The 22837-nt window shown below is 50.7% G+C and overlaps 1 protein-coding gene across 5 annotated transcripts in view; it reads left to right on the forward strand.

The window, feature by feature from the left end:
- Positions 1-22837, forward strand: part of SIPA1L3 (signal induced proliferation associated 1 like 3) — a 253345-nt gene that overhangs the window by 138995 nt on the left and 91513 nt on the right. For all 5 annotated transcript variants that reach the window (XM_086352265.1, XM_086352268.1, XM_086352269.1 and 2 more), the window contains 2 exons: positions 8023-9861; positions 13854-13984. In XM_086352265.1, the coding sequence (XP_086208391.1) occupies positions 8331-9861; positions 13854-13984 (1662 nt within the window). In that variant the 5' untranslated portion in view covers positions 8023-8330. The remainder of the gene's footprint in view (positions 1-8022; positions 9862-13853; positions 13985-22837) is intronic.

A 22837-nucleotide genomic window follows, 5' to 3' on the forward strand; every position in this document is an offset into this window, starting at 1 on the left:
CTGATTCTTTACCACTGAAGCCACCAGGGATACCCTCTTCAGACCAGTAATCGCCACCAAAGGTGATCCTCTTGGCAGCATCCAGCCCTGTGGACCCTCTGATCCTCCCCAGACCACATCCCCCTCCAGGCCCTCCTGTGTCACACTTGCCCTCCTGACCCTCGGCCTGAGCCCCCTGGGACTGGTGTGCTCGCTCCCTCTGGCATTTTCGGCCTCTCGAGGCTTGACGTCAGACCCTCCTCTCTTTGCTGTCTCCATTTCTCCCTCTGTCCTCAGCCCTGGCTGCGTATTGGAGTCAGCTGCAGAGCTCTTAAAAGACATTCATGCCTGGGCCCCACCGCCAGCCAGGTGATTCAGACACTCTGAGGAAGGAATGGGAACACCTGTATTTTTACAAAGCTCCCCTGGTGCCTCTAATGGACAGCTGGGGGAGAGAACCATGGCCTCGGACAACTCCTTGTACACAGCCTCTCCCAGCTTTCCTGCCTGGACACGTCAGTCTTGCTCATCAGCCCACCTGGAACACAACAGGCACCCTCTCTTAGTCCTGACCCCCATCAGAAGGCACCCCCTCACTGAGCCTTCAGGGTAGGACCTCCTCCCATCCTGTCACAGCATTGACTCCTTTATATGACTGACTGCCCTTTGAAGGTCCCTTGTTTTCTGTCTCTGTTTACTCATTCCTCTGGCTTCCTTCTACCGGATGTACATTCTTAAAAGAAGACATGGTCCATTCTCTATCTTCACTTCCTGCAACAGTAGCACATAATAGTAGATGCTTTAAAAAATTTACTGAATAACAGATTTGAAGTGTTTGTGGAATGAATGAGCTATACATGCCTAGTAAATGTTGAATGAGTGAATGTTTTTTAAATTTGTATTTGATACTGGAATATAGTTGATTAACAATGTTATGTTAGTTTCAGGTGTACAGCGAAGTGATTCACTTTTACATAAACATGTATCTATTCTTTTACAAATTTTCCCATTTAGGTTATTACAGAGTGTTGATCACAGAGTTCCCTGTGCTGTACAGTAGATCCTCATTGGTTATCTGTTTTAAATGCAGTAGTGTGTGCATGTCAGTCCCAAACTCCCCAACTCACTCTGCTCCCCACCCTTTCCCCTTCCTAACCATAACTTCATTTTCTAAGTCTGTGAGTAGGTTTCTGCTTTGTGAATAAGTTCATTTGTATCATGTTTTAGATTCTACTTCTAGGTCTTTGTCTAACATACTTACTTAGTATGATGATCTCCAGTTCATCCATGTTATGGCACTGGCCTTATTTCATTCTTTTTAGTGGCTAAGTAGTATTCCATCTTATATATTAGTGTGTACCACATCCTCTTTATCCATTCTTCTGTCGATGGACATTTAGGTTGCGTCCATGTCTTGGCTATTGTAAACAGCCCTGCAGTGAACGTTGGAGTGCATGTATCCTTCTGAACCATGTTTTCCTCCAGGTATATGTCCAGGAGTGGGCTACTGGATCGTATGGTAATTCCGTTTTTAGTTTCTTAAGGAACCTCCATACTGTTCTGCATAGTGGCTGCACCAATTTACATTCTCAACAACAGTGTAAGAGGATTCCCTTTTCTCCACAATGAGTAAGTTTTTAGTGCTTTAAGAATGTGGTAGATATTTGTTGTGTGAGTGAATGAATGAATAAGTTTTAAGAACCAACTAGTTCTTACTGGTCAAATGAATGACTTGTATATGCCAGAAATGGCTGAATCACCAGTTGTTATATCTGTTTTGTTGTTGTTTCGTCATCTAACTAAAATGTCCAAAGGTAGAATTGGGTTGGCTTCAGGTTCAGGCCTGATGTTGAGACTCACATAGTGACTGTAAGCCCCCAGATTGTCTGAAACCTCAGCCCCTTTCACAAACGGACTTCCTTGGTGGCCCAGATGGTAAAGTGTCTGCCTACAGCACAGGAGACCCAGGTTTGATCCTTGGGTTGGGAAGATCCCCTGGAGAAGGAAATAGCAACCCACTCCACTGTTGCCTTGAAAATCCTATGGATGGAGGAACCTAGTTAGGCTACAGTCCATGGGGTCACAAAGAGTCAGACACGACTGAGTGACTTCACTTTCTTTCACTTTTCACAAACGATTCTCCCCTAGTGATCACAAGATGGCTGCAATGATTCCATCCTTCACATCCTCTCCTACTTGGGGTAAGAGGAGAAAGCACAGTCTTCAGCCCCGGCACTTCTAGCAAAGCCATCACTGAGTCTGTGGTTCTGATTGGGTCACATGATTTGTTCCTGACCTTGAGAAGAAGCCCTTCTCTAGCCCATTGAATAGAGATTAGAGGAGGCAGGTTCTCAAAGGGAAATCTGGGCTGTTGTTAGAAAAAGAAGTCATGGAGCAAACTACGAATGTCTTAACACTGGAAGACTTGTGTTTGTCCCTTCTGCTCTGCCCTGTGAGGTTCTGGTAGACATTGTGGCCCTGTAGAGCAGGGCCCTTCAGAGCCAAGCTGGGGCCATGATGCTAGCCTGTTAGTCTGCTGTTCTAGCCTCCAGGCTTTGGGGACCTGATAAGGAAGTGTCTTCTCAGCTCCAAGTTAGTTCCCAGCATCTCACAAATGACAGTCAGGGAGCCTTTACACAGATATACCATAAGTTGCTTGCTCTTCTAACAGACCCTGATGTTTTCAGGGAACCAGTGTGGCCAGCCCCAGATGTAAGTCCTCCCTGGCCCAAGGGCAATCAGAATGGTCACAGATCTTGCTTCACCAGCTTCTGTGGCAAATAGAGTGGCCATAGTGACCACATTCTGGCCAATGAGACATAAAAGAAAGTCTGTGGAGGTAGGGGCAGTGTTCTGGCAAATGTCCTCATTCCTGATTAGAGCAGATAGGTAAGAAGAATGGTCTTACATCATCTTTTCTTTAGCCCTTGCCAATAGTGCAGCGAGAAGCATGACTATAGCTGCCAGCTTGTGACCATGAGGCTGCAGTCAAAGATGCAAGCCAGCTGCGCACTGCAGGACAGCGGTTGGGGAGAAAGAGAAAAGTGCCTGACATCATTCACCTGGCCCAAGCCTGAAGCCGCCATATCTGGCCTCCTCCTTCCATGAGATGATGAAATGTCTTCATTGCCCAAGACACCATTGGGTGATACCATTACTTGCAGCCAAATGCCCCCCATTGTCGCTTGCTTCTCCTTGTGCCACTGCCTGGACCCCGTTTGATCTCCTCTGCCACTCATAGCTGCCTTCTTTGCTCACAGCACTGCATATTCGTCAGGGTCCTTGGATGCCAGCAGCAGAAGCCTGACTTGACAGTCTTGGGCAGAAGCAGATTTATCAGTGCCTCATAGAATCAAAAGGGGGGAAAAAAAGAATCAAAAGTGGGGCAGAGGGGCAATCGTAAAAAGCAGGCAGGAGCCAAGCAACCCTGGAAGAAACCCAGGGACTTCCTGGTGGTCCAGGGGCAAGACTCCATGCTCCCAGTGCCAGGGGCCTGGGTGTAAATTCCTGGTCAGGGAACTAGATCCCATATGCTGAACTGAAAGACGCTGCATGCCTCAGTGAAGATCGAAGATCCTTTGTGCCACAACTAAGACTTGGCACAGCCAAGTAAACAAGTACATATTTTTAAAAAAGAAAGAAAGAAAAGAACCCAAGCGTCCCTTGCAAGTCACATGTAGGAAAAGCCAGATCCATATTCCCTGTCACTGCAGGACACCCTCCAGCCTTTCATGCTCTGCTGAGGTCCTGTACCCACCCCCACCCCAACCCAACCCAACCCACCCCCCCATGCACTTCTGTCACTGGGGGAGGGGGAAGAGCTCCTGCCAAAGAGACGAGAAGGAAGGGTGATAATAGCAGGGACCCTGAGCTAGAGGGTATTATTCCCAGTTTACAGATTAAAACTGAGTCGTGGTTTCAGTGACTAGTCCATGGCACAGCAGTGTCTGAACCCAGGCAGGCTGGCTCTCATATCGTGAGCATCTCCATCAGGATGATCAGAGGGCTTTTAGGCAGAGGGAGCTCAACAGAGGCAGCTGGAAAGGGACCCATGTGTACCGGTCCCTGAGCCCCAGGGAGGCTGCGGGTATCACACACTCAGTCTGGGAACGTCACGGGGAGATGCAGTGGCACCTGCTCGGGGAGGGATTTGTGCAGAGAGGCTGAGGCCTCGAGAACATCTGTGTGTTTTCACAGAGCAAAGCGAATTGGGGGTTTCTGACTGAGCGGGAACAAAATGCCATCAGCAAAGCCCATCTGTCAGAAGTGTTTGCATAAGTAAATCAGGGTTGCTTTGTGGCCACTTTTTTTTTTCCCCAACCAGCCCAAACGGGGCTTCTGAAGACTGATCCTCTGAACCCTGCCAGGCTGACCCCAGGACACAGGCAAGCTGCTGAGTGCTGCTGGCCTGGACCCCCAGCCTGGCCTGGGACCTGGGGCCTAGCAGAGTATGGGGCTGCCTTCAAGCCCTCATTGCAGGCAAAGCTGAAGACCAGTCACATAAAGTCACAAACCAGCAGCCTCTGCTTGAATCTGGCCCACATGCTGACTCTGTCGGCCTTCCTGGTGATACGTGTTGTAATACTGTTGAGAGGTGTTCTGTTGACTAGAAATACATGCAAGTAATCCAAACAGTCGCCAGCAGTGTGCAGGGAAAACTAAGGCTCCTTCCCACCCCTTCTTCAAAAACACAGATCATGGCGATACATGGGCTCCCCAGGTGGCACAGTGGTAAAGAATCCACCTGCCAATGCAGGAGACGGGGGTTCGATTTCTGGGTCAGGAAGATCCCCTGGAGAAGGAAATGCCAACCCACTCTGGTATGCTTGCCTGGGAAATCCCATGGACAGAGGAGCCTGGTGGGCTACAGTCCATGGAGTCACAAAGAGTCAGACATGACTGAGCATGGGGATACACAGTAGCTCACATTCTTTTGGGGAGGGAGACGAGGGATAAATCAGAGAAATATATACTAAGGAAAATACACTAAGGAGGGGAGGGAGGGGACTGGGAGTGGAGGGAAAAGATACCCAATTTCCCTCCCCAGAGGCAATCACCATGAGCGGTTTCTTGAAAATCCTTTTAGAGGTCATCTCTGCATATAAATTTGTTGCTGTGATAACTGCTGATTTTGTTTTTTCAAACTGGGAGATGTTGCATACAGTTCCAGACTTCCAGTTTGTCTTGAAAAACCCCATGATCAGGCATTCACATTCCTGCAAGGCTCAGTTGCAGGAGCTGAGGCCCACCTGCCTCTTCAGAAGACACTTCTGCTGGCCAAGTCACCACAGCTTCACCTGGCCTCCATCTCCCTTAACCAGCCCAGCCCTGGGGACTTTCCACTTTTTTGCCCCTTCTCCACCCACTCCTCTGTGTGCCTCCCTGCAACTTCTTCAGGAATGCTCTCGTGCTGTTGGGGAACCAGGAAGAGGGTCCCCTTTTGCTCCCTACCTCACATCTCTCCCCTCACCTAGTTCTCATTTTCTCAGAGGTTACAGACTCCCCTCAGGAGTCTTCCCAGGTGGAGCAGTGGTAAAGAACCCGCCAGTCAATGCAGGTTCGATCCCTGGGTTGGGAAGATCCCCTGGAGGAGGGCATGACAACCCACTCTAGTAGTCTTGGAGAATTCCATGGACAGAGGAGCCTGGCGGACTACAGTCTATAGGGGTCACCAAGAGTCTGACACGACTGGAGCGACTTAGCACACTTAGGCTTTCCTCTCTGTTTTGCTCCATGAATCTGCTTCATGCTTCCCACTCGCTCCCTCTCTGCCAACTAACTCCATACCTCTGGGCAGGAGTTGTGAAATGCTTCCTGCACGTGTGTGTGCATGTGCGCACACACACACACTCATACTCTCACAGGAGGCCTTTGACTTCCTCACTCAGAAAGCATGCACAGTCACCGACCACAGTGGCTGTGTCCAGCTCCACATTCTAAGGGACAGAAAAGTTGCGGTCCCGTTGAGTCAGACGCTGACCCAGCACTCTGCCGCCCTGTAGAGAATCAGTTTGGTTGGCAGGAGGAAAGGGCACAGCTGCTGGGCCAAGCAGCAGGTTTTGCCACAGGCCATGATCCACTTTCCCCTTCCTTCCCCACTGAGGGTTTCATCTTCCAGAAGCTCAAAGTGGAGACAAACGAAAGTGATCCTGCAGAGGACTTTATGTTGCCGGGCAGAAGAAGGATGAATTTCCCTTCCCCAGAGGTCTGCAAGTCAGGATGCATATACACATCAAGTTAGATAGAAGCTCCCTGTTCACTCGTTCGTACACTAAAAGAGTGAATGAGGGTCCCGGACACTGTTCTGGGAACTGGAGCTACATCAGTGAACAACAGAGACACCCCTGCCATTCTGGAACAGATCATTTAGTGGCGGAGATGGTCAGTAAATAGATAATGAGCAAAGTAATTTCAGCTAGTGGTAACTGCCGAGGAAAAAGAAGAAAGAGTGACAGAGAAAGGCCTTGAGGGTGGTTTTGGAAGGCTTCATTAAAGAGTGAATGTCAAGTGAGGGAACCAGCCTGGTGAAAAACCGAGGAAGGATTCCCCACATATCCCGAATGGGGCTGGATGTGTTAGAAGAACAGACAAGAAGACCAGTGTGATGGGATCTTAGGGCTAGGGAGAGGCATCAGAGAGGCTGGCCAGTCCTGTGGGGCTGGTGAGCAAGCAGGAGCAATTTACATTTTATTCTAATAAATTAGAGGCTACTGGGGAGATCTCAGTGAAGTAGTGATGGGAATTGATCTACTGGCTCTCATAGTATCTAACAGTCACGTAGATTTCCAGAGACAGTCCCTTCGCAAAATCCACCAGTGCTCATGGTGATTCCTCCATCTTTTTCACTTCCTTTCTGGTGGGTGAATGGTCAGGTGGACTGGAAAACAGACAACAGGGCAGCCTCTGCATACAGCCACCAGTAGTCAGGACTCAGGGCAGAGGGGGCGCGGGGGAACATGCTTGGACACTACAGAGAATAGCCAGCCAGATCCTGAAAGTGGGAAACTCTCTGAGACGAGTGACCCTATTCCTTCCAGAAGTAAATATCATCAAGATGGGGAGGGGGAGGTGTAGAGTAGCAGAGACCTGAGAAATATAATCTGCCAGAGCAGAGCAAAGATATTGTTTGGATCCTGATTTGAGCAAACCACCTCTCAAAAGACACTTCTGAGACGATGCGGGGGGGAATGTAATTCAGTTGGGTTATTACCTGACCTTAAAGAATTCTTATTTATCTAGATGGGTGTGATAAAGGTGAAAGTGAAAAAGTGAAAGTGTTAGTCGCTCAGTCATGTACAACTCTTTTGCAGCCCTATGGACTGTAGCCTGCCAGGCTCCTCTGTCCATGGGATTTCGCAAGCAAGAGTATTGGAGTGAGTAGCCATTCCCTTCTCCAGGGAATCTTCCCGACCCAGGGATCAAACCCAGTTATCCTGCATTGAAGGCAGATTCTTTACCATCTGAGCTACCAGAGAAGCCCCTATGATAAAGGTATCGTGGTTATTTTTTTTGAAGCCCTTATCATCTAGAGATATAAGCTAAAGTATTTATAGGTGACATGGCCTGATGTCTGGGATTTACTCTAAAATATCCTGTCAAAGGGCTTCCCTGGTGGCTCAGTGGTAAAGAATTCACCTGCCAATGCAGGAGACTCAGGTTCAGTCCCTGGGTTGGAAAGATCCTCTGGAAGGAAATGTCAACCCAATCCAGTATTGTTGACTGGGAAATACCATGGACAGAGGAGCCTGACGGGCTACAGTCAGTGGGGTCGCAAAGAATCAGACACAGTTGAGTGAGTAAACAAGAGCAGTCCTGTCAAAAACACCATGGAGGAATGGGGGAACAGATGGAAGGAATTAGAAATAATGGTGTTGAAGCTGGTAGGGTGGCTCATCATGCTGTTCTCTCTGCTTCTGGGTACCTTTGAAAATTTCCATAATAAAAGTTGTTTTTTTTTTTTTTTAATAAGTAAAGTTGAAAAAACAAGTCATTCTGTGGCAGCAGGAACTTCACATCTCACTTCTGTCTTTTCTCCCTTTTCAGCATGGCAGGGAAGGCAGCCCTGCAGCCCACCAGCCTTCACACACAACTGCTGCTCGCTCTACCCCGCTGACCCACTCAGTCTGGAGGCCACGGGACAGCACCTGCCTTGAGAAGTTGTCTAGGCACTGCTGTCCACAGCGATGGTGGAGAATTGGACTCCACAGGCTCACAACCTTCCCATCAGGCTTCAGGGGCCAGCATCCTTCATCCTAGGACTGGTGGCCCTGAACAATGGCTGAGGGCCAGGGGACCCCATAAAGTTAGTCTACAACTTTCAGGGGCCAGCAGCACTCCAGCGCCCGTGGACTATGACCACCTATCGGCCCATCCCCAGTGATGGTGTGGACCTGGCAGCCGGCTGTGGGGCCAGGGCGGCCGATGTCCTGCCCGGGCCGCACACAGGGGACTACGCTCCCTTGGGATTCTGGGTGCAGAACGGCAGCGTGCCCCAACCCGTGGGCGAGAGCACGGTCAGTGCCCCCACCCGCCCCAGCCCCACCACCCCCGCCATGCCCAAGATGGGCGTGCGCGCCCGCGTGGCCGACTGGCCGCCCAAGCGGGAGGCCCTGAGAGAACAGAACAACCCCAGCCCCTCCCTGGACGCAGATGGCACGAAGGCCACAAAGGCGGCCCATGCCATGAGAAGCGTACAACAGAACGGACAGCCCCCGGCCGGTACCCCTACCCCGGCTTCCTCAGGGTCCAAAGCCTTGCACCGACTCGCCAGGAGGCGGTCTAAGGATGTGGAGTTCCAGGATGGGTGGCCCCGGTCCCCCGGCCGGTCCTTCCTCCCGCTGCGGAACCGCAGCAGCAGTGAGATCACCCTCAGCGAGTGCGACGTGGAGGACACGGCGGAGCCCCGGGCGGCCCGCCACACGGGGGCGCTGCCGCTCTTCCGCGAGTACGGAAGCACGTCCTCCATCGACGTGCAGGGCGTGCCCGAGCAGAGCTTCTTCGACATCCTCAACGAGTTCCGCAGCGAGCAGCCCGAGGCCCGGGGCACCCCGAGCCTCACCGAGCTCCTGCGGGCCGATCCCGGTCCCCACGTCTCGGGGGGCAGTGGCGGCGCAGCCAAGGGGGAGGCCCGCAACGGGCAGCCCACCAAGGACAGCCTGCTGCCGCTGCAGCCCCTGAAAGAGAAGGAGAAGGCCCGCAAGAAGCCCTTGCGGGGCCTGGGCGGGGGGGACCAGGTGGACTCGTCCATTTTCCGGAAGCTGCGGAGCAGCAGAGCCGAAGGCGAAGCGGCCCGGTGCTCCGGGGAGGCCGAGGACGGCCGGAGCCCCCCGGAGGCCAGTCGGCCGTGGGTCTGCCAGAAAAGTTTCGCCCACTTCGACGTGCAGAGCATGCTGTTCGACCTCAACGAGGCAGCAGCCAACCGGGCGTCCACGGCCCAGCGGCGGAACACGACCACCGGGGCCTCGGCCGCCTCGGCCATGGCGTCCCTGACGGCGTCGCGGGCCCACAGCCTCGGTGGCCTGGACCCCGCCTTCACCAGCACGGAGGACCTGAATTGCAAGGAGAACCTGGAGCAAGACCTGGGCGACGACACCAGCAACGACCTGCTGCTCAGCTGCCCGCACTTCCGCAATGAGATCGGCGGCGAGTGCGAGCGCAACGTGAGCTTTTCGCGGGCAGCCGCCGGCTCCCCAGGCGGAGGTGGGGGCGGCGGCGAGGTCCGCCCGCCGGAGCCCACCCTGAGCGCCTACCGCACCAACGCCAGCATCTCGGTGCTGGAGGTGCCCAAGGAGCAGCAGAGGACGCAGAGTCGCCCGCGGCAGTACAGCATTGAGCACGTAGACCTGGGCGCCCGCTACTATCAGGACTACTTCGTGGGCAAAGGTGATGTGGGGGGCGGACGGGCGGGGGCGGGCATTGCTCATTCATTCTCTGTGTTCTTCCTGCCCTGGCACGGAGGATGCAGAAAGAGGCAAGACCTCCCGCAGAGGGGTTGGGGGACACAGTGAGCCCCGTCTCATGACACATGCCTCACACTTTGCACTGCAGGAGACAATAGATAGGCATTTAGCAAATATGTGCTGCCTTCAGCTACGTGTCAGGCACTTTCTAGACTCAAGGTATACAGTATTGACCAGCTTAAAGCAAAAATTTTGTCTTCCTAGCATACAGTGTTTTAGTGGGGTAAGACAAGCAAAAGGTGTCATGAGGTGGGAAGTGCGGTGGAGAAAAGTAAAATAGGGAGGCGGGAAAACAGTGTTAGTGTTGGGGTGTTGCGTTTTCAATAAGGAATGGTCAGGGAGGACTTTCTAGGTGGGTCCCCTTTGAGTACTGAACTGAAGAAGGTGAGGGAGGGAACCTTGCGGAAATTGGAGACAGTGTTCCTGGCACAGGAAACAAGTACGAAAGTCCTGGAACATTGGGGGAATAAGATAGAGGCCAGTGTTGCTGGGACAGAGTGCGTGACAGAGGGTGAAAGGAGACAAGATCACTTGGGATTTTGTGAGCCATGGTGAGGACTCTCATTTTTACCTTAAGTGAAATGGAGCCACAGGAAGATTCTGAGCCTTGATCTGACTCAGGTGTTCACCGCTTCCCTCTGGGGAAGGAAGCGGTAGGGGCAGAGAATCAGGGAGACCCAGGAAGAGTCTGCTGCAATAGTCCAGGCAGGAAATGGTGATGGGCAAGTCTAGGATGGGAGCCCAGGAGTGAGGAGGAAGCAGGCAGGTTCTGGATCCCCTCAGAAGGTGGAGCTGCTGATGTTTGGAGCGTGTTAACATGGGAATCACACATGGTGAAACTCATTGATGCTGATGAGGCAATCCTCAGAGGCTACAGAGCATAGTGCAAAGACCACAAATCCAGGCAGCCACAGAGGCCAGGCAGGAGACAATAGAGGGGGGCAGACCAGGCAGGGGCTGTGCAGAGGGGAACTCCTGTTCACTGTTGTCATCCAGGAGGTGTAGACAAACCCAGTGTTGCCATCCTTTCTAATTCTCTAGATTCTCCTGAAATTCAGATTTTTTGAATATGGATTCTCCTATGTCAATTTAGAATTGCTTGTAACTGCCAGTAACAGGCTTAAACAACATAGATTGTTTTTCTCCACATAAAAAAGTCTAGAGATGTGCACCTCAGGGCTAGTATGGTTACTCCTCAGCATCGTGGAATGCCAGCCTTAGTGCATTAGCTTCTGAGCCCTCAGAGTGATCTTCTGATGCTCAAGATGGCTGCCTGAGTTCCAGCCATCACATCCATGTTTCCAGGCACAGAGAAGGAGGAAAGGATTCAGACAGAATAACAGATTTCCTGTCAAGTCAGCACCCCTCCCCTACCTTTTTATTAAGTCAGCCCCTTTTAAGAGGAGCGTTCTCAGAAGTCCTAGCCAACTGCTTTTGTTTATGGGTCACTCCAGTCTGCAAGGCAAGCTGGGAAATGTTGGTAAGACAGAGCCTCTCTCTTTTCTTCCTCCAAGAACAGAGGTTTTCTCTTAAGAAGAAGGGAAGAATAGGTAATGAATAGGCAGTTAGTACTCCACAGCTAATTTAAAATTTTTTGTAAAGCAGTGTCCTAGTCAAACGCAACTGATGTCATCCCTCTGGGTCATCCCTCTGTCCAGAGTACAGTCTCTGGCGCTCCACCAGCATTGGAGTCAGACAGCCTTGGGCTTGGGGTGTATGTTTCATAGCTTATTAGCTACATGACACATTTTACCCCTTGTACTCTGTGTCCTTGTGTGAGGAACAGAGATGACTATAGCAGCATCACATGTCCAGAAAAAAAGTGAGACAGAGATTGGAAATTAAAGGATGAAAAAAGAAGTTCAGACAGTGCTAATCAAGAGACAGCCAGTGAGGCAACATCAGTATCACATGAAATAGACTTCAAGGCTAACAGCATTTGTTAGAAGAACCAAAAGGACCGTTTCATGTAGAATTTTTTAAAATTTACCAAGAAACTAACAGCTGTGTACCCGGTAACCTGGTTGAGGGGTATATAAATAAAAAACTAATATGGCTACAGGAGGACACGAACAAATCCACAACCCATGGGAGAAGTTGACAGGGTCCGTCTTTGAAATTTACAAACCTAGTGGCCAGAATATTCGGCTGAGGGGATTTGAAAAATCTGGTTTTGCATTTATATTATATTAATTTTCTACCTAACCAGCAGAGAATACATTCTTTTCATTTAGTGCATAGAAATACCTACACAGTAGGACTGTGGTAAGGATCAAAGAAGATTGTATATCAAAACACTCAGTTCTTCATCAGGCAGGTAGTAAGTACTTATCATGGAGCTTTAAAAAGAAGCTGTTTTCTTTCAAAAAATAATTTCTTTGTAGCTCTGGAAGCTCAGAAATGTTAGTCATTGGTCAGTGTTTATTGAGTGCCTAGTATATTCTAGGACCTCAAGGGTACTGGGTATGCATTGGTGGAAAACAGAATAGCCCCTGCCAATGTTTAGGGGATAGATTGATATCTGTGGAGCACATTTATCCTGTTCTCTGACCAGTTAGGGAGATTGTCTAACCCACTGCAGGTGCTGTTCTGATTGGGACCATTGAAAGTGAAGCCACTCAGTTGTGTCTGACTCTTTGCGACCCCATGGACTATAGCCTACCAGGCTCCTCCCTCCATGGGATTCTCCAGGCAACAGTACTGGAGTGGGTTGCCATTTCCTTCTCCAGGGGATCTTCCCGACCCAGGGATCGAACCCGGGTCTCCCGCATTCCAGGCAGACGCTTTAACCTCTGAGCCACCAGGGAGTTATTTGAGCTTTAGATAAGCCTTTAATTCACCAAGAGCATCCCAGGAGACTAGGAACCCTCTTTTAAACATGGAAAGCACTGGAGTGGGAAGAAATTTCTGGCAGTGTGTAGATGCCGGCTTCATGGACTGAAGTTGAGACAGACTGCTGGTGGGCATGCACCAGAAGCAGGAAATACTTGGGTTAGATACCAGGAAGAACTGTTTGCCTGGAAAGGTTGTGAGACAGCAGCTTTTTTTTTTTTTTTTTTAAAGCAGAGACAGCTGTCATTTCGGAGAGAGAACAAATGACTTCCTCCATGACTCGTTAAAGGCTCAGCCACCATAAGGAAAAAAAGAGTAGTATTGAAGTTTCCTACATCTATGGGAGCATGACTAGATACAGGTGATGCTTAGGGACTTGAGTTATGGTCCTGTTCTGTGATGAACTTCATGCCCTGCGGGTAGTAATAGCCAACACATCTCACTTGCTCCCTCTGTGCCTGGCTCTGTGCTCCACACTTACTAACCTAAATCCTCACAGTCATGCTGAGATGTGAATCCATCCTTCCTGATCCCGTTGTACTAATGAGAATGCTGTCAAGTGACGTGGGCCACATCTAATGAGTCCAGGGCCCGGATTTCAGCCAAGCAGAAGACTCTTTAGTCTATAATCTTTTTTTTTTTTTTAGACTAGAATTGTAACTGCTTCACGAGGGCTAATTGGCAGCTAAGCCGCTGAACATTTGCAAATACGAGATAATCACAACAAGAGACTAAGTTTATTACAAGGCAGGCACCGCACTAAGCGTTTTTTTATTTGTAGCTTCAGTTCATTCTCACATCACCTCTTACGAATTGCGAGTAGCACTAGGGCCCCCTTTTTCCTAGATGAGAGCATGGAGACTCAGGAAACATCTGTGACTGCAAGAAGGTGCAGTAAGGTGGGCTTGACCTTTCATGGTCTCTCCATCGAGCGTGGCTGCGACCAGGCATGAGGTTCGTGTGACCAGGGCCCCACAGGGCACACAAGAGCCTTCCCCGGCTGTCTCCTCAGCAGGCCTGCCATGGGACGTCACCCCTCCTTCCCAGAGATCTGGCTCTGAACTTCTTGCTCTTCCTTCTCAGAGCATGCCAATTACTTCGGGGTGGACGAGAAGCTAGGGCCAGTGGCTGTGAGCATCAAGCGAGAGAAGCTGGAGGACCACAAGGACCACGGGCCTCAGTACCAGTACAGGATCATCTTCCGGACCCGAGAGGTAGGTGCAGTCACTCACGTTACTGTGACGTACGTCACAGCCACTCACATCACTGAGCCCCTACTCGGTACCTGGTTCTGTGAGCAAGCGCTGCCCCTGCTTCAACTCCTGTAATCCTTCCCACAGCCTCACAAGAGCCATCCCGTCAGTCCCCCCATTTTACAGATGAGAAGACTAAGACTCCGAGACATGTATAAATCAGTGGCCAACATTGGAATCCGGTGGGTCTGACCGCAGAGCCCCAGATTCTGACATTTGCAGAAGGTTGAAGGTGGTGAGCATAAAAAATAAAGGCAGAACTGTAGGCAGTTCTTTCAGGATCGTGAGGTGTCCTGCAGAGTGGAAAGGCAAATGAAGGCCGCAGGTCTCAGGCAGGGTAGGAACTGGGGACTCAGGAGTGGGCAGTGCTGTTGATGGGCTCAAAACATCCCAGCCCTGCTCCTTCCGTTCAGAATAGAGGAGCCCCTTGTCCCGGCTTGGTCCAAGTCTTCCCCTGGAATAAAGGTCAGCTGTGGCTAAGGAACGAGGCCTGTTCGGGGCACCCTTGTGATTAGGTCTCTTTAAGTTTTAAGTGGCAGATAATCTACTTCTGTCTGGGGTTTTTTGTTTGTTTGTTTTTTATTAGTTTGGCTCCCATAGACAGAGGAGCCTGCCAGGCTCGTTGGAGCTTGTGAGATCTTTACTTGTGGCATGTGAACTCTTAGTTACAGCATGTGGGATCTGATTCCCTAACCAGGAATGAAACCCAGGCCCCCAGCATTAGGAGGGCTGAGTCTTAGTCCCAGTTTCTGCCTGCTTTAAGCCAGAAGTAGAATTCTTTGGCTCATGAAACTGCAAGTCCAGGGGTAGGACTGGCTTCAGGCATAGCTGGATCCAGGCACTCAAATGACGTCACCAGAGCCCTGTCTTCCTGTCTCTTCCACTCAGCTGGCTCTGCCACTTTTTGCATTGTGGGTTGTCATTCTCTTCTGCAAACAGACCAGCTGCTCAAGTCTTCTACATCTTTATACTTTCTCCTCCACATTCTTGCCTGCTGGAGCTCTGGGAAGGACTCTCATCGGCTCTGCATGGATCACATGCCCATGCCCCGGGCCAGTCACTGTCATCAGGGATGATAGAGGAATGCTCCACCCTGGGTCCAGGGCCAGGCAGGGCACTGTGACTGGTACTTCTGTCAGAGCCACCTGGCAGTGCTCGAGACGCAGTTCCTCAGCAAAAGGAGAGGGAGCTAGGCCAGCAGAAACGATGAGACTTCCAAAAAACCCAAAGGAAGACTTCCCAGAAAAGAGGCCATCATCAGCTGGGCTTCCCAGGTAGCTCTAGTGGTAAAGAATCTGCCTGCCAATGCAGGAGACGTGGGAGACACAGATTCGATCCCTGGAGTCAGAAAGATCCCCCGGAGGAAGGCGTGGCAGCCCACTCTAGTATTCTTGCCTGGAGAATCCCATGGACAGAGGAGCCTGGCGGGCTACAGTCCGTGGGGTTGCAAAGAGTCAGACATGACTGAAGCGACTTAGCACGCACATCAGCTGGGCAGACCCCCAAAGTTCATCTCCCTCCCCGCATGCATTACCCCATCCCCCTTGCTCCTGGCAGACATGGGGACCAGCAGGCAGCCGCTTGCCAGGGAGTTTGGCTGTGGGGCTGGCCAAACCTGGACCTCATCCAGACAGCAGATGCTGCACCGAGGGCCACAGCCCCATCCCCTCACGAAGACCTTCCCGCTGAGGGGGAACGAGAGGACACAGAGGCTTTGTGGCAGCGCAGGGGAGGCAGCCCCCAAAACTTGGCATCCATCCCGCAGGTGGTCACCATCCCCTCTGTCTCCCTAGCACTGCCCCCTGCCCTGCCTCTCTGGCCAGATGAGCGCCAGGGCAGAATGTGAGGTGACAGCTCACACTGCGTCAGCGTTTGACGTGGGGAGCGGCCAGGTGAGGTGACAGCGGCAGTCGTGTACTAATAAATGACATTGCGGCTGCTGTTATATTGCAGGTTCACGTCACACTGCGTGTCAGGCATGTTCTATACTTGTTACATGCATTCACTCACTCAAGTGTCATGGCAGTTCTACAGTGAAGGCACTACAATCCTTCTCATGGTAATGATGAAGCAGACACAGTCAGGGGAGGGGACTTGCCCAGAGCACCCTCCGTGGGTGACAGGCCAAGGTGTCGGCTCATGCCCCGGCCACCCCTCGGCCGCCTCTGGGGTTCCTCTGACTCAGCTCAGGCTGTATGTACGTCGGACCCATTCACGAGTTATGACCGCAGTTTCATGCTAGCGTTTTATTGTGTTTGGTTTTTTTTTTTTTTCATAAAGACAGAACATGTGGAATGATTTTTTTTTTAAACATACCAGACTTTGCTGTTTTTGTTTGTTCTTTTGTTTTGTTTTTTGGCATTTTTTGGCCATGCTCTGTGGCTTGCAGGATCTTAGTTCTCTGACCAGGGATTGAACCCAGGCCTCAGTAGTGAAAGCACAGAAGCCTAACCACTGGACCACCAGGGAATTCCCCCAGAATTTGTTGTGCACACGGAGAGTCGTGGAGATGCTAGGTCAGGGTGTAATATTTTTCTGTGCTTCCTACTCAGTAGGTTTGAAACCGACTTGGTGCCTTTACTGGATTATGCCTACTTCCACACACTTCCCAGCCCCAGTACCCATCAAAACTAGTCTCTGAGCCACCCCAGGCTGGACATAGGGTCCTTGGAGCTCAGGACACAGGTGTGGAGTTCCTCCACTTGACAGAGATTCCCTCAGCACCACCACCAGCCAGCCCTGCCCTGGGCACTGAGGAACTGCAGTAAATACAGCAGAGAGGCCCGTGGGACCGTGGGGAAGGCAGACAGTACATAGATGGCCTAGCAGATTGTGCACTGTGGTACATGATGACAAGGTGGAACAGAAAGCGAGGAAGAGATACGTGTGGGCGTGGTGAGATGCTTAGACCAGATAGTCAAGGGCGGTGTCGCTCAGAACATTTGAGTAAAGGGCCTAAAGAAGATGAGAGAAGGAGCCATGGGGACGTGTGGAAGAATGTTCCAGGGGAAGGGAACAACCTGTGCAGAAGTCCTGAGGCAGGAAAGTGCCTGGTACAGTCACTTAGTGGTCGTGAAACCTTGGATGACTTCTCTCAGAGCTTCCGTTCCCTCCGTGGGATCCCAGTCTCTCAGGACCGTGGCGTAGGCTTGGTGAGGCTGCCCATATAAAGTGGGCAGTGCTGGGCCTGGCCCTTGGGGAGAGCCCACAGTTAGCCTTTGGCAGGGGTCTCAGTTTCCCGTCCCTTTGTCACATTCCAGTCAGCCCTGTTAATTTTGGCCCAGCGTGAGGTTCACAGCCACAGATGGGCCTTTCTCTGACCTCACACATGTGCAGGCCGCATGGGTATTCAGTCCTGGGCCCAGCCCCTCACAGAGCTGCCTGTTGGACACTCAGGCCCAAGGACCTTATCATCTGGAGGAAGGGGCAGAGGCCAGCAAGCTTTGCCTTGCTCCTTCCAGAGGCCCTTCCTGGGACTTCCCTGGTGGTCCAGTGGCGAAGACTCCACACTCCCAGTGCAGGGAGCCTGGGTTCGATCCCTGGTCAGGGAACTAGGTCCCACATGCCACAACTAAGAGCCAACACAGCCAAATAAATATATTTTTTAATTTAAAAAAACAAGCAAAGGCCCTTCCTGCCGTGGCAGCAGAGGAGTCACACAGCCCAAAAGTAGTAAGGACAATAGTAATAAGAATAGTTAACACTTTCAGCACATATTCCTGACATGTGCTGTTCCAAGTGTTTTATATTCATTGACCTTTCACAGCCTCTCAGTAGGCCCTTGATGTGGATTCCATGATCCCCATTCTACAGATGAAGATTCTCGGGGCCTAGGGAGATAACCGCTTGTCGGGGTCCACAGTGGTAGAGCCAGAGTAGGAACCCAGACTGTCTGCGTCTCCAGCCCATGCTCTTAACCTCTAGCCACTCACTCTAGGGCTGAGTTTGAATCCTGGCCCTGTGACCAGACAGCCTGGGGTTCAGTTGAGCTCTGCCACTTACCAGCCTTGTGGCCTTAGGCAGATGGCTTCACGCCTCCATTACTTCATCTGTGAGATAGACCTGTATTGTCTGCACGCTGTCTCCAGGAAAGGCGGGAAGGCTCCCCTGGACTGGCACACACGAGCTGGTAGCCCACGGCTGCAGGGCAGCGAGTGTCTCTGAGCGGGAGGTGCTGTGATGATGCTGAGGTCGTGGCTGTCACTCTTTGCCGAGAGGTCAGAGGGCCATGCTGGGGAGTGAAGGTCAAGCTCACGGACAGAGTTCTGTCCTGCTGTCACGCACTCGTGTCTTGGGGGCCAGAGCTTGGGGCCCAGGCTGTTTTCCAAGCCAGCTGGCTGGCCCGCCCCAGATGGCCACCCCCAGCCACCAGGGAGACAGAGTGGGCCCACGTCTCCCAGCAGATGGGACGGGAGCGTTGGCAGCGCCAAGCTTCCCGCCAGGGCGGGAACAGACCGGAGCTGGGCTTTGGTACTGCACACCAGAACGTCAGCCTCACCCACCCTGAGCTTGGAAAGGACAAGCTCGAGGTCCAGGCCAGGGCAGCCCTGCCCTGAGCCCCTGGCAGGATACAGGAACTGCCAGCAGCCAGGGGCTCCCTGGCCCAGTGGGTTCCCTTTGGCTCCCAAACATGACTTTTTGACAGCCTTAGTTTTGTTAGGGTTAGAGGTTTGGATTCTTTTTTTTCTTTATTGAAAAAAGTAACAGTCACTCATTAAGAATTTAAATGAATACACAGTAGAAAAGGAAGAATCTTGTATTGAGTGCAGAAAACAAGGGGAGTAGTGAACCTCATTTGGGACCTCACTTGTGTTCAGGGGCTACCTCCGTTGGTGAGATGTAATCTCCAGAACATACTGTTAAGTGAGGGGAAAAAACAAACTGTAGCCTTCTAATAAGGTTAAATTTTCTTTACGTTTTTAACAACACATGTGGTTTTGTGTAAATGCATTTGTGTACTGTGACAACAGCTAGTGTATTGAGTGCTCACTTGGTGCAGATAGAGTGGTAATAAGCACTGTATACATTTTTCTTACTGAATTTATTTTTTTGACTGTGCTGGGTCTTCACTGGGGCTTTCAGGCTTTCTCTAGTTGTGGGAATCAGGGCTACTCTTGGTTATGGTGCACGGGCTTCTCATTGTGATGGCTTCTCTTGTTGCGGTTCCTGGGCTCTAGAGCACGGGCTCAGTAGTTGTGACACACGGGCTCAGTCGGTCTGAGGCATATGGGAGCCTCTGGGATCAGAGATTGAACCCACGTCTCCTGCATTGGCAGGCGAATTCTTACCACTGAGCCACCAGCAAAGCCCTTTGTATTGAATCTTTACAACCCTTTTTGGCAGGCACTGTTATTCCCCATTTTGTCGGTAAAAGGCACAGAGAAATTCAGCAGCTTGCCAGAGTCACACAACTGGAAAAGGGGGAGAGCCAGGATTTGAACTGAGGCGGACCGATTCCCAAGGGACCTCCCAGAAAGAATGCCGGGAGAGTGGAGCAGCTCGGAGGAGGGCAGGGGCGCTTCTGAGTTGGAGGCTGGTGGAGAACAGCCTGCGCGGGTGGGGACCTCCTTGCTGGCGTGGCCCTGAGGCCCTTTAACAGCTCAGTGAGATGATGCCAGGTGTCATCAAGGGTCTTGCAGGCCGAGTGGTGGGTGTAGATTTTATTGGGAGAGAGATGGACTGCTGTCAGCGCCTTCTGCGCAGAGGAGAGACATGATCTGACTCAAGCTGCTCTGGGAAGAATGGACTGGAGTCAGGTGGTGGCAGAGCGGGCGCAGGGAGACCAGGAGAAGGCTGCTGTCACAATCCAGGTAGGACAGGACCAGGTGGAGGGCGGAGGTGGCCGCACGTTGCAGCCTGCCAATGCCCTACTTATTATCCCTAGCAGAGAAGTACAATCTGGGAGCTTTTCAACTGGTGGCTTTTGGTCAAGTCTTCAGAGCCAAAAATGTGAACATAGGCCACCTGTCTCCAGGGCGGAAGAAAACAAGGACTTCTGAGCTTGTCTCCAGCAGAGGGCGCTGTGGGACAGTGTCCGCAGGATTCAAAGGCACTGATCCTGTGGGTCCATGAGTGGAAATTCACAATCCCAGGGCCACCCAGATTGACAGAGAAAGCATCCATATCATAGCTTTTCATGATCTATTTCAAGACTATCCTGCCTGTGATAAGAGAGAGTTGTTTGTTTATTACTGGGAACTCCCAACCATGAGATCATCTCCTCCTTTCCACGCATGCCTCTTGCCCAGGTCCTGTTTGGCAAGGGCAGGCTGTGTGTTTAGAGGCAGTGTTGTGACATGTTCTTTTTGCTGTCTCTCGCGTCTGTTGACTTAGGGTGAGTGTGTTTTTCCAGTTAACGCTGAGCCGCCTCAGTCTTTTAAACTGTAGCCCACGTGTGTTTCAGGTGCTCATGGCAGTCCCCTCGGGGGAGGATTTTTTTCCCTGTCCTGCTGTAGACCAGGGAGTCATCTTGCAGTGACGCTAGAGCTGCGGTGCCTCGCCCAGGACATGGCGTAGCCCGGCGGCCAGCAGTGCTCTGTGGACGGGAGCCTGAGCTAGAGTCAGTAAGGACGCACTCAGACGAGGCTGGCGTGTGTAAATGGGCACAGCCACTTGGAAAACTGCTTGGCAGTTCCATAAAAGTGAAAATTAACATGCCTGGTGACTCAGCAATTCCTCTCCTAGGTATAAACCCAGACGCAAATGTGTTCATGTGCTCTGAGAGGTGCTTCTGTGAATGTTCCTAACAACACTGTTCGCAGTTGTCAAACACTGGAAGCAGCTTCCACGCTCATCAGCAGTAGGATGGATTAAATCCATCGTGGTAGAAACGGCAGCCTCTTGCAGCAACCTAGTCCCATCTCATAGCTGTGGCATTGTGAGAAAGAGGCCAGATAGAAATTAATACAAACATATGAAGCTCAGAAACAGGCAGAAATAAATCATGGTGTGAAGCATTAGGATAGGATTGCTCTTGTTCTTGTTTAGTCACTGAGTGGTCCCTGACTCTTTGCAGCCCCATGCATGCACTATAGCACAAAGCCAGACTCCTTTGTCCATGCATTTCTCCAGGCAAGAATGCTGGGGTGGTTGCCGTTGCCTTCTCCAGGGGATCTTCCTGACCCAGGGATCGAACCCACGTCTGGCTCACTGGCAGGTGAAGTCTTTCCCACTGAGCCACTAGGGAAGCCTTAGGGTTGCTTTTGACACAAAAGAGTTTTTTGGAGACTGGTAATATGTTTCTTCATCTGGGTGGTGATTACCTAGATACTCACTCTGTGTTAATTCCTTGAGCTGTACTTACACGTCTGGTGTACTCTTCTGGAGTACATTATATTTCAGAGGGAAAAATTACTCAAAGAGAAAAATCATGAGCTCTAGAGACGTCACACCTAGGGTGGAATCCTGGTTCAGCCACTTAGCTGTGGTGACCTTGGATAAGGCACCCAGCCTCTTAGAGCTTCAGTTTTCTTATCAGTAAAAGGGAGATAGTAACGTTCCCCTCCCCAACAGACCTGTACATATACTGGTAGTTATAACTACTCTCATGGCCAAATACAGTGCAATTGAACTGTGCTTTCATAAATGTGACTTGTTATTAAGATATATCTGTTAGAAATTACTTTGTCTGCAAAGTAACAGAAAACATGACTATAGCTAAAACAAATACAGGGTTATTTTAATTATCTAACAGGAAATCTGGAGGTAGGAAGTGGCAGGGACTGGCTTCTATGTGATTTTGTTGTTGTTGTCTCGTTCCTAATGATCCCAGGGTGGCTGTCGCAGCTCCAGACGTCTTATCCTCATACCAGCGCCCTTAGAAAAAAATGAGCAGGTGGGAAGGGGCTTTTTTAACCAGGGAAGAAAATCTTTCAGCAGGAAAGAGAATCTGCCACAGATGTCTTTCCCAAGCTGAATTTCCTTCTCATTTCATGGTCTGGATCTAGTCACATGGCTACCTGTAGGAGAAACTTGGAAAGCAGCCTCTGGGGAAGGGGAATGCGATGGCTGTGATTGCCTCGACTAAAGGTTTTGTTTTGTTAAGCAATTTAGACAATGTGCATTTCACAATTTACTGTTACATTCCATCAGGATGTTTGTTATGACAGTCCAGCAGCTAAAACGTGTATCTTTGGAAAAAAGCTTCAAATGCTTAGTTTCATAACATATAAATATAATGCACATAACAAAGATATAGCAAGAAACTTCCACCCACCCACAAATTGGAAAAGACCCTGATGCTGGGAAAGGCTGAGGGCAGGAGAAGAGGGTGACAGAGGATGAGATAGTTGGATGGCAACATGGACTCAGTAGACATGAGTTGGAGCAAACTCCGGGAGATGGTGGAAGACAGGGGAGCCTGGGCATGCTGCAGTCCATGGGGTCGCAGAGTCAGACACGACTGAGTGACTGAACAACAGCAACAACCCAGAAATTGCTATATTCATCATTTCTGAAACACCTCTGTATTGGCCACGATGCTTTCAGCTCTAGGAAAACTTAAGTTTGTCAAGTGCCAGGTAGTAACTGCCTTAGGTTCTGTGGGGCACGTGGTCTTCTTCAGACTATTGAACTCTGCTAATGTAGTGTGCAGGCAGCCACAGGTAAAACAAATGAGTGTTTTTTTATTAATGTTCTAATAAAACTTGACTTTATAGACACTTAAGTTTGAATATCATATCCTTTTTACATCACACAATATTAATTTTTTCAACCATTTAGAAATGTAAAATATTGCAGGCAGTGGACCCGATCCGAATCACCTGTGGAAGCGTACACCCCAACCAAAGCAAGGCACTGCAGCAGTGAAGTGAG

The sequence above is a fragment of the Bos grunniens genome, chromosome 18, assembly GCF_055505025.1.
Source record: "Bos grunniens cultivar Pamir isolate PY7600 chromosome 18, Bosgru_T2T1.0, whole genome shotgun sequence".
Taxonomy (NCBI): Eukaryota; Metazoa; Chordata; class Mammalia; order Artiodactyla; family Bovidae; genus Bos; species Bos grunniens.